Genomic DNA, 12,377 nt, shown 5'->3' on the forward strand with positions numbered 1-12,377 from the left:
ACATTTAATGAGCCCTACATTAACCACATTTAATGAGCCCTACATTAACCACATTTAATGAGCCCTACATTAACCACATTTAATGAGCCCTACATTAAATACATTTAATGAGCCCTACATTAACCACATTTAATGAGCCCTACATTAAGTATATTTAATGAGCCCTACATTAAATACATTTAATGAGCCCTACATTAACCACATTTAATGAGCCCTACATTAAATACATTTAATGAGCCCTACATTAACCACATTTAATGAGCCCTACATTAACCACATTTAATGAGCCCTACATTAACCACATTTAATGAGCCCTACATTAACCACATTTAATGAGCCCTACATTAACCACATTTAATGAGCCCTACATTAACCACATTTAATGAGCCCTACATTAACCACATTTAATGAGCCCTACATTAACCACATTTAATGAGCCCTACATTAACCACATTTAATGAGCCCTACATTAACCACATTTAATGAGCCCTACATTAACCACATTTAATGAACCCTACATTAACCACATTTAATGAGCCCTACATTAACCACATTTAATGAGCCCTACATTAACCACATTTAATGAGCCCTACATTAACCACATTTAATGAACCCTACATTAACCACATTTAATGAGCCCTACATTAACCACATTTAATGAGCCCTACATTAACCACATTTAATGAGCCCTACATTAAATACATTTAATGAGCCCTACATTAAATACATTTAATGAGCCCTACATTAACCACATTTAATGAGCCCTACATTAACCACATTTAATGAGCCCTACATTAAATACATTTAATGAGCCCTACATTAACCACATTTAATGAGCCCTACATTAACCACATTTAATGAGCCCTACATTAACCACATTTAATGAGCCCTACATTAACCACATTTAATGAGCCCTACATTAACCACATTTAATGAGCCCTACATTAACCACATTTAATGAGCCCTACATTAACCACATTTAATGAGCCCTACATTAACCACATTTAATGAGCCCTACATTAACCACATTTAATGAGCCCTACATTAACCACATTTAATGAACCGAAGCCCAAAATGCCCAAATGATTGTGCCATTATCCAATACATATATGATATAGGCTACTGCACATTACGCACGACAGAAAAACATAAAAACCAATAGATAGATGTAGCTAGCTATATGCTCTCTTGGGTAAATAAATGAATTAGCACCAGTAGGCTAATCTTTTTGAGTGTGAACTGTATTACTGTACTGTATAATACTGTTTTATACGGACTGGAATTATGCACATCGTTCAAACCATGATAAAACAGAAGAGAACATGTGATTCTGGTGCAGCACAAGCTGTCTACAAAGTTACAAGCTACTGAATTTGATTTTAATTTTGAAATATAATGGGGCCTATTTGTATAATTAGTAGGCTGACTCATATATACCTTTTATAATATTTCCCCAAATGTTATTAGCCTACCTCCTCTTTCTGTCTCTATTGCGTCATTCCTTCCTCGCGTTCAACAGTTAAATTATCGTCATCATTCTAATGTCGTCTTTTAGTAACGTTGGACTAGAATTAGATGTAGAAGGCTTTCACTTCGATTCACAAAGATTGAATGCTTCCGGGTCTGAATAAATAACTGCTATAGCTGACCGCCATCGTGCGTTCGCTCTTCTATCAAACTATCCGTTAGTTCTCTTGGCTGCTGTTTTCAACATTCAACAAAAAAGAGCTTCCGCTCCTTTTCTAAAAAATGATGTCCAACAAGTTGTTCTAGTCTAGCTTTTCCTGCATGGAACTCCAAGAGCTAAGGAACGTTTTTTAAGGAGAGGCCAGCGGAGCACAGGTGGACTGCGTGCTGCGCAAAAGACAGGCTATAATTTAGAAGCTTGTTATGCATATCCCATCAGTAATTAGCTAAATATAAGGCTAATATTGCATTAAATGTATTACTTGAAAGAGGTAGGCTAGGACCATATATCAATTAGATTCAGGATTATCTATTTTGAATGGAGTTGATAAAGAGCGAGAGAGAAAGACTTAGAAAACAAGTTACCAAGATGAGATGATAGGTTTACATGCATTGAGAACTGTGCTCCATACAGAGATGGGCTGTCTGTCCCCACCCTGATTCATCATGCACAGTCCACAGAGAAGCCAGATTTACACATTGCATATATTTTAATAGTTCCGTTTCACACCTTGGTGTTCATATAAATCATTTACTAGATTATACCAGTTTCTCGCAGTCATTTTTCCTGGGTATAAAGGGAGGGGTTTTGGTTGGTACATTTCGGTAACCGGGTTCCTACCATTCAAACTTTATGGTTACTGACCATATAAAGCTGTTTTCACTGACCACAAAAAGTCAAATTGGGTGCTCAAGCTGACTGCGATCATTGTTCTACTTGTTGTGTTGAGTTGTGTTGTTCATGTAGTACCTCCCAATCCCTACTGAACACGACCCAGTATTCTCTGATTTTGTATAATAAATAAAAACATCTCTCTCTTTTTGTCCCCAGCCGGGTGGAGTGTCTGTTCCCAACGTTGACGACCCAGAGGCCTTCCCAGCCCTGGCTTAATACTCTAGCACCCCTACCAGCCCGCCCCATCAGCCCCTCCGGGCATTAGCCCCGCCCCTCCGGGCCCCTCCTCTACGAGGCTTGCATGCTTACAACTTCTTCAAGTATACGAGAAAAAAAAGACTAAGGACTGAAATTTTAACCTGTTTTAAAATGACAGAGAAAAGACAAAAAAAAGCGGAAAATGGACATCTCTTGTTGAACTGAAGCAAATTATTGGTAAAAGTTTTGTATTTAGAGACATGATAGCAGGGATGTTTTCATACAGTATGTTTCTTTTCTTCAGATATTATGCATACTTCATGGATATTTTCTCTGTATTGCTGCTTGAAAAAATGCATTTCAGTGTGTGTGTGTGTGTGTGTGTGTGTCTGTGTGTGTGTGTGTGTGTGTGTGTGTGTGTGTGTGTGTGTGTGTGTGTGTGTGTGTGTGTGTGTGTGTGTGTGTGTGTGTGTGTGTGTGTGTGTGTGTGTGTGTGTGTGTGTGTGTGTGTGTGTGTGTGTGTGTGTGTGTGTGTTTTAACCCCGAGGCTTTGGCTGGCTTTTCCTCATGACTTTATCTGAATATTTTGGGGTCATCTTAGACAAGCTTTTATTTTGAAAGGGTGACTTTTAAGTCATGTATTACTCTGATGTTAAACTCAATACATTTGAGTACCTTTTGTACTAAATCTTTTACTGTGTTTTAAAAATGTACCTGTATTCTAGTGACCCCTTGAGCTTAATATTCTTCTGCTTGTCATGCAGTGAAAGTGAACTTCCTTTATTTTCCTGTTGCTCTTATTCTTCTCGACCAGTGGTTCATGTCCCTGGTCCTTAATTGCCTGTGTCTTCAGGGCAGCCAGGGTCCAAATGTATTTCTAGGCTGGTCCTTGAAGGTCGTACAGGCTTTACTACTAGTAACCATAGGACCACTATACGAATATATTGTATTTTTTTGCGTGACCAAATCTTTGTGTGTGTGCGTGCATGCATGCGAAATTGATTGGGTTCATTGTGAACGTGAACAATAGTTACTTATAGGACTTAAAGAATTCCTCTGTCATGAACTTGCCTTCTTCCGGGCCACAAGTTCAAAAGCAGCTCTCTTTTGCCTGAAGTAGTTGTTATTTCTGAGAACATAGTTGTTTCATACTAGGGAAGATGGTCGACTGTGCACATATCTTGTTTCCATCAGCACCAGTACTCTGAAACTTTTTTTTTTTTTTTTTCCTCGTGATCATCTTTGCTGTTACTGTTCTATTATTGTTGTTGTTGTTGTTGTTGTTGTTGTTGTTATTATTATTATTATTATTATTATTATTATTATTACTACCGCAGCACTACTCCTTAATTTGTCTGGAAGAAATGGTCCGTTCAATGTGGAGCAATCGAGTGCTACAGAATGTATGACTGCTCACCTTGCGTATAGTCATCTGTGTCTAGCATTTCCAGTAGAGGATTCATTTGACCAAAGTGGGTATACTTCACACCACAGGGTGGGACAACGGCCCCTAATAACTGCTGGAGCGGAACTACTGGAATGGCATAAAACACATGGAAACCATCAGTTAGATGTATTTAATTCAACTGATTCCGCTCCAGTCATTACCATGAGCCTGTTCTCCTCAAGCTGTCATCAACCTCCTGTGCTTCACACATTTGGGTTGGGGAAGAGGTACATTTAAGGCGAATATTGTAAGTGACTGAAAGCTTTATATTACAGTGCTCTGGAAAGACTTGCTGGTAATGCACTGACACAGGTGACTGGCGCAAGCCTTTTGTAGGACTGTTTGAGCCACTTGACGGTAGACTTCTCTGCAAACATCCCTGTTCTAATAAATTACTTAAGAGGTGTTAAATGTATTCTGCCCCTGGCAGTGAGTTGTGTGAGATCATTTACTGTGATTTAAAAGGAAAAAGAATGGACTATTGCTTTTCTATGTTCAAGCTGTGTGACGTTGGCATTATTTCAATGTTATGTCCATAGAGATCCTATTAAATTACTGTAGGAGCTATGTTATAAACCCTCAAAGTTCCAAAATGGCAGCCATCTCGGTCAGGGGGAAATCCCAAAACCAGTCTAGTTGGAATGAATGGCAGTAGAGGCATAGGTGATGCATTTCCTGATTTTACTAAATGCAGGAAAATAAAAGTAACGCATGTGATTATATCAGTTCTAGTCAACCTAAAATATTATCATATAATAATAAATATGGTTTATACAGGTAAATATAATCGAAAATGTGAACAGACAATAATGTCTCAGATTTTGTTTTCTTTGAAAGCTGTGAGTGCTATTATATGAAAAAAGTATGTGGACACCCCTTCAAATGAGTGGATTTGGCTATTTCAGCCACAACCTTTGCCGACAGGTGTATAAAATTGAGCACACAGCCATGCAATCTCCATAGACAAACATTGGCAGTTGAAAGGCCTCAGTGAAGAGCTTAGTGACTTTCAACGTGGCACCGCCATAGGATGCCACTTTTCCAACAAGTCAGTTCGTAAAAGTTCTGCCCTTTAGAGCTCAACCCCTCCGACGTAAGGTCCAATATTTCAACCTCAAATGTAAGTTGAAATATGGTCTAGATTCCATTTCCTGCCATACCGCTGAAAAATTTATGAAAATTCCACCACTGTTACCGTGTCAATATAAGAATGACAGATTTGTCCTCACATAATTGCGTAAAACAATGTCAGTACATTGTGTCAAAATACCTGTTTATACCTGGTGTTAATATGCCTAATGTGTCCTGATCTTGTCCACATTCTGATTGTGCCCCATGTTTAGATGTTTAAAATATGGATTCTGATCTTGATCAGTTCTCTTAGACAGTAGTCAGGCACACGTGTTTGGATAACTTACAAGTGTAGACAGATCTGGACAGTAAAACCATTTAAAATCATTAACCCGCCCTCAAATCATTGATAAAGTGCATATTTTGCAGTTAAGGCACACTAAAACATGACATAACAGAACATCAGTGTGAATAAATGTATTAAATCTAGTCACCATTATTTATTCACAGCCAGTCTTGGTATACGCTTCACTTTTATTAAATGTTGTCATTTTCAGATGACTACTTACATCACATAATAAAATAATACAAATAGACTTGAAATCAACATTATTTGAGGCTGTGCTTTTAAAGAACTAAAAAAAACAGCTTTTTAGTTTTACAAACCATTTGTGAATGTAGACCAAAGCAGGAGTAGCTTACAAAGCAGGAGTAGCTTACAAAAGTAAAACGTTGAGACATAAAAAAAAATGAGAAAAAGCTACAGTAACACAATTGTCAAACCGATGCGTTGTTACTAAGCCTCCACTGGAACTTATATGAAGGTTCTTCACATTGAAGCTTACACTTCTTTCATTCCTAATAATGAGAGCTCGCCGGTGACAAGAAACGTTACTGATACCACATTGTCTCCAATTTCGATAAAAAAGCGTTTTTCAACCTAAAAGACCAAGTGTCACTACACCGCGTCTCTCTTTTTAGATGGAATCATTATCAAGTAATCAAACATATTTTTGCTGCAAATACATTTCCAAATGGGTCAGGGAAATGCAGAGAAATAGGACTACTTTCAGGACAGCTCCACTCGGGAACACCTAGAGGAAATAAATCCCTTAACAAAAGCTCACAAGAAAGATGGTAAAATACACAGATTAAAGAGACTTATCAAAAAAGTGTAAGAAGTGAACAAGAAAATCTTTACAAACTTTACACAAAGTCACAGAAGTACTGTCTAGCAAAAAGAAGAGAAACGAAACAATAGGAAAACGCTGGCTATTAAAAATACAGCGTTCTAACCAATGAGTTATAATACAAGACATCACTGATGTCAGACACTTTACACAAACCTCAGGGACAGACACTCCCCATTAGTTCATTTCTTGCAATTAAAATGTTTCCATGGTCAGGGCTACGTTCAGTATGAAAAAAAACAACAGTGCAACATTCAATTAAACAGAAACGGTGCTGTTCTGAACGGCCAGCTCAAAACAAAAAAACAAGAGGTTGGGGATCAGCATGTCCGCTGCTCGTTAAATATGTCCCCTATTGCTTCAAGCCACACCCACCAAACGGAGCAAACGTACCTCAAAGTCCATTCAAAGAACATTGGAATGTTTTTGGGGAAACGTGTCGTTCAGTAAAAACCGTTACGCAACATAGCAAACTTCAATCGAACGGAACACACCACAGGTTTCAAATAAGCAATGATGTCATGCAGCAGTGTTGCTTTCTCTCCACTCGATCACCAAAGAAAGAAAAGAAAGGGTGAAAGCGCAACATAAGCCCCGTTTATACCTGGTTCTCAGATCACAATCAGTCCTTTGTCCAGATTTTTATTTTAACCCTTATTTTACCAGGTAAGTTGACTGAACACATTCTCATTTACAGCAACGACCTGGGGAATAGTTACAGGGGAGAGGAGGGGGACAAATGAGCCTATTGGAAGCTGGGGGTGATTAGGTGGCCATGATGGTATGTGGGTTTGATTGGGAATTTAGCCAGGACACCAGGGTTAACACCCCTACTTTTACGATAATTGGCATGGGATCTTTATTGACCACAGACACCCGTTTAACGTCCCATCCGAAAGACTGCACCCTTCACAGGGCAATGTCCCCAATCAATGTCCTGGAGCGTTGGTATATTTTAGACCAGAGGAAAGAGTGCCCTCCAACACCACTTCCAGCAGCATCTGGTCTCCCAACCAGGACCAACACTGCTTAGCTTCAGAGGTAAGCCAGCAGTGGGATGCAGGGTGGTATGCTGTGATCTTGTCCACATTCTGATTGTGTCAACATTTTTTGGACAGCTGTAGATGATTAAAAGACAGATTGTGATCAGATCTTCCTGACCACCTCCGGAGAGAGTCAGGCACCCATTGTGTTTGGATATCTTAAATTGTAGACAGATCTGGACAGTGAAAACGTTTAAATCATTATCCCATTTTAATACTATGTGTAGATGCATATCTGAAAATCTGGCCACAATCTGAATGTGGACAAGATCAGAATAAAGAATGTATGTTAGCGCCAGGTAAAAACTAGGCTTTAGTGTGCCTGCAACAGCGCTAATCTGCCTGCATATCGATCGTCCCGTCGAAGACCTAGACCCTCAACATCGCCCCTTTCATTTCTTTGTTTCAAATGTCTTGGAAAGCAAAATACCCATCAATCATAGTACATTTATTGAAAAAATATATACATATTTTTCAAGTAAAAAAATACCACAGGAGATTTTTTAAATTCTAATACAAATAGGGGAAAAAACATTTTCTTTCCGTAGAAATCTTCGAGATCGGTCTCCAAAAAAGTGAATAAGGAGATTGAGTAGAAGAATCAGCATGAATTATAATGAGGTGGTAGCAGGTAGGGGGAAGGGAGGGGTTCAGGAACTGTGGTACTTTGGATGTGTGGAGCGTTGGAGGTTATGCTGGATGGGGGACGAGGTTTTGCTGGATGGGGGATGAGGCAGGGCTGTATGTTGTGCCCCTTTACAATCAGGCCGCTGCCTTCCCTCCGTTTGCTGGTGTGGCCCAGCCGTGTTTGGTTGGTTGGTATAGGTCGTATTCACTAGGCCCGAAACGAGAAAAAAAAAACTGACCAACAGGGATGGACTACCTGAACTTGTCCAATAAGAAAATCTAGTTTTATTTTTCTGTTGCAAAACGTTTTGCTGCGGTGTGCACTAATGAATACAACCATGTTATTTTTTTTAGGTTTGGTTCTGTGCGCTTTGACCTCTCTGAGAAGGGGTCATCATTATCATTTGTCCTCTTGCTGGAGGGTCGTCAATGTTCTGGAGGGTTCTGGTGGCTCCGCCTCTGTCCGGCACCTCTTGGCCGGCCTGTCATCATAGTGACTGTTGCCACAATGGGGCTCCAGGGAGCCGTTCCTGTCGTGGTTGGGAGTGGCGGCCACTGCCTCGCAGCCACTGGACTCATTGTCCGAGGTGGTGGGAGGAGGGGGAGCCTCCAGAGAGGGGTGGGGGGCAGGAGGGAGAGCCTCCAGAGAGCGGTGGGGGGCAGGAGGGAGAGCCTCCAGAGAGCGGTGGGGGGCAGGAGGGAGAGCCTCCAGAGAGCGGTGGGGGGCAGGAGGGAGAACATCCAGAGAGGGGTGGGGGGCAGGAGGGAGAACATCCAGAGAGGGGTGGGGGGCAGGAGGGAGAATATCCAGAGAGGGGTGGGGGGCAGTGGGAGGAGGGAGAGCCTCCAGAGAGGGGTGGGGGGCAGGAGGGAGAATATCCAGAGAGGGGTGGGGGGCAGTGGGAGGAGGGAGAGCCTCCAGAGAGGGGTGGGGGGCAGGAGGGAGAACATCCAGAGAGGGGTGGGGGGCAGGAGGGAGAATATCCAGAGAGGGGTGGGGGGCAGGAGGGAGAATATCCAGAGAGGGGTGGGGGGAGGTGGGAGGAGGGAGAACATCCAGAGAGGGGTGGGGGGAGGTGGGAGGGAGAACATCCAGAGAGGGGTGGGGGGAGGTGGGAGGAGGGAGAGCGTCCAGAGAGGGGTGGGGGGAGGTGGGAGGAGGGAGAGCGTCCAGAGAGGGGTGGGGGGAGGTGAGCCCGTTGAACTGGACTGATTCTGCTTTGACTTCGTTCGCCACCGTGGATGACTGGGAAGCTTCTCCCGAGCCCTTGTTGTGACTCACTAAACCTGTTGGAGGAAAGATAAAGAGCTGTGACTCACTCAACCTGTTGGAGGAAAGATAAAGAGCTGTGACTCACTCAACCTGTTGGAGGAAAGATAAACCGAGTGAGCTGAGACGTCATGAATCATGTAAGGTTCTGTCAATAGAGGCACACAAGGGTCTCCACTAGAATTCACATGAGAAATGTTCATTAGTCATTCTAACAGCACTTCAAGTAGCTACTCGAATTGATGTTCCCTGAGTGTATTTCTCCCTTCCACAATCGCTCAGGGATTGTGTGTGTTCCCTTACCATTGTGGCTGCTACTTCCGTCCTCCCTCTCAGAGTGGCTGGTGCTGCTGTTGGAGGTGGTGGGAGGGGGCGAGGCCGCCCGGCTGGACGTGGCGCTCTCCGTCTCGTCCAGCAGCCGGTCCATGTAGTCCCTGAGACACACAGGGATAAGATAAATAACATTATTTTAAACAATTCAGTCAGCACTAACTACAGCCTGCCAATCACAGCACATGTATACCCTGTTCACACTACTGAGCCATACTGGGCTGGTCTGGTTACGACCTCCAGGACCATGTGAAAAGAAAAGTACAAGACCGCATAGTACAGATCAGCTTGGCAAGATGGTGATAACAGGGTACTAGATTCACACCCCTGGAACATAGTGTCAACAGTAGCTATGGTTCCCAGAACAAAGGTGATCACACATACTGAGTGTGTATTGGTCACATGGCATACACGTTCATGACAAGTTACATTTCATTTAAATAATATTTATTATACGTTTTAAAAAAGGGACAATCAGAGTTGCTACATCGTTTTTTGGGACTTATAAATTAAATGATATGTACACAATGATTTTTTGAAGAATATAACCGATGTTCAACAATCGTACCCCACCAGAACCCCAAATATAAGCTTGTTTTACTCCAGTGTAACCAAACACTATATGGCCTCAAAACATGGTTAGAACTATACATCTGGTATCATGGATGGTCAGTTTGCATGCATAGCTCGGGTCTATGGATTTGAGAAGGGTTACATTTCTCCAGCCCCATCCCTCAGCTTTTTACCGAAACGGGGTGGGGACTACGCTTCATTTTGTCTACTGCTGATTGACATTTTAAAATACATTTCACAATCAGGTAAGCAAATATCTAGAATATATATATAATTTATATATATATATATAAAAAACATTTGTATAACATAACATATTTGTTGACGGAATTCAATATTCAAAACAATTAGCTTGGTCTTGTGAAAAGAGACTTACGTGACCCCGGGGTGCAGGTTGTATTTCCTTTTCCCTAGCCTGGTTTGCTGTGCAAAGAAATCATAACGCTCAGACTTCTTCCACATGTAATAAAAGGCCACACATTCTCCTACTGACCTAGTTCTCACCTGAAAAATGTAATATCAGCAGACAACGAGAGACATTATTACCATCGCCTTCCAGAGTTGAACTCAATTCAATTTGAACTCCCCAGTCAAGTCTACGAGGGATGAGACGAAATGCAATTTGTGAATTGAATTTTTTTTATTTTTTTTTTGCTTTTCAATTCATGAACTGAATTTCAAATCCTCACGAGATTTGGCGGTTAAAATGGAACTGACCCCAACCCTGATCGCTTCAAAACACATGCTAAATCAACATAAATATTCAGAAAATAAAACATACTTTTTAAATCAGATACCATAGTATTTAATACAATCTGATATATAATACAGTGTTTCCCCTAGGATTATTTTCAGCAGCGGTGGAAAGGTTAGTGTGGGAGGGACTTGGTAGTGGGCATGGACAATGTCGTGGTCTTGTCGTTTTAAAGCTAATTTCCTGCAATTCTACACATTTTGCCATGGGCAGAGAGACATTTTCAAAAAAAATTATAAATATATACAATGCATCCGTAAAGCATCCAGACCCTATAACTTCCACATTTTGTTACGTTACAGCCTTCGAAAATGGATTAAAAATAATAATAATTTAACTCATCAATCTACACACAATACCCCATAATGACAAAGCAAAAACAGGTTTAGAATTCTTTGCAAATTTTGAAGAAAAAAATCCTGAAATGTCACATTTACATAAGTATTCAGACCCTTTACTCAGTACTTTGTTGAAGCATCTTTGGCAGCGATTACAGCCTTGAGTCTTCTTGGGTATGACGCTACAAGCCTGGCACTAGAGGTCAATGCCGATTAATTATGGCTGATTTCAAGTTTTCATAAATCGGTAATCGGCCTTTTTGGATGCCGATTACATTGCAATTCACGAGGAGACGGCAAGGAGCCAAGGTAAGTTGCTAGCTAACATTAAACTTCTTATATAAAAACAACCAATCTTCACATTATCACTAGTTAACTACACATGGTTGATGATATTACTAGGTTAACTAGCTTGTCCTGCGTTGCATATAATCAATGCGGTGTCTGTTAATTTATCATCGAATCACAGCCTGATGGCGCATTCGCGAAAAAAGCACAATCGTTGCACAAATGTACCTAACCATGAACAGCAATGCCTTTCTTAAAATCAATACACAGAAGTATATATTTTTAAACCTGCATATTTAATTAAAATAAATTCATGTTAGCAGGTAATATTAACTAGGGAAATTGTGTCACTTCTCTTGTGTTCAGTGCAAGCAGAGTCAGGGTATATGCAGCAGTTTGGGCCGCCTGGCTCGTTGCGAACTGTGTGAAGACCATTTCTTCCTAACAAAGATCCTAATTAATTTGCCAGAATTTTACATAATTATGACATAACATTGAAGGTTTTGCAGTATTTAGACTTAGGGATGCCACCCGTTCGATCAAATACGGAACGGTTCCGTATTTCACTGAAAGAATAAACGTTTAGTTTCTGGATTTGACCATATTAAATGATCAAAGGCTCGTATTTCTGTGTGTTTATTATAATTAAGTCTATGATTTGATATTTCATACAGCAGTCTGACTGAGTGGTGGTTGGCAGCAGCAGGCTCGTAAGCATCCATTCAAACAGCACTTTACTGCGTTTGCCAGCAACTCTTATGGTTCTCTTATGGTTGAAGCACAGCACTGTTTATGACTTCAAGCCTATCAACACTAAAGTGCATATAAGAACATCCAATAGTCAAAGGTATATGAAATACAAATGGTATAGAGATAGTTGACGCGT

General features: G+C 40.9%; 2 protein-coding genes across 6 annotated transcripts in view; one reads left to right on the forward strand and one right to left on the reverse strand.

Annotated features, from left to right (window-relative positions):
- Positions 1-4,422, forward strand: part of LOC109872218 (plasminogen activator inhibitor 1 RNA-binding protein-like) — a 24,371-nt gene extending 19,949 nt beyond the window's left edge. The window contains exon 9 of the mRNA XM_031807245.1: positions 2,519-4,422. Coding sequence (XP_031663105.1) covers positions 2,519-2,578 — 60 coding nt within the window. The 3' untranslated portion in view covers positions 2,579-4,422. The remainder of the gene's footprint in view (positions 1-2,518) is intronic.
- Positions 4,423-5,592: 1,170 nt separating this feature from the next.
- Positions 5,593-12,377, reverse strand: part of LOC109871838 (mesoderm induction early response protein 1) — a 34,729-nt gene continuing 27,944 nt past the window's right edge. For 3 of the 5 annotated variants that reach the window (XM_031807242.1, XM_031807241.1, XM_031807240.1), the window contains exons 11-13: positions 10,488-10,615; positions 9,512-9,642; positions 5,593-9,225 (exon numbers count right to left, since the gene is read on the reverse strand). In XM_031807242.1, the coding sequence (XP_031663102.1) occupies positions 8,339-9,225; positions 9,512-9,642; positions 10,488-10,615 (1,146 nt within the window). In that variant the 3' untranslated portion in view covers positions 5,593-8,338. The remainder of the gene's footprint in view (positions 9,226-9,511; positions 9,643-10,487; positions 10,616-12,377) is intronic. The other 2 variants (XM_031807244.1, XM_031807243.1) reach the window with 1 other exon arrangement.

Source organism: Oncorhynchus kisutch, linkage group LG27 (genome assembly GCF_002021735.2).
Source record: "Oncorhynchus kisutch isolate 150728-3 linkage group LG27, Okis_V2, whole genome shotgun sequence".
In the NCBI taxonomy this organism is placed as follows: Eukaryota; Metazoa; Chordata; class Actinopteri; order Salmoniformes; family Salmonidae; genus Oncorhynchus; species Oncorhynchus kisutch.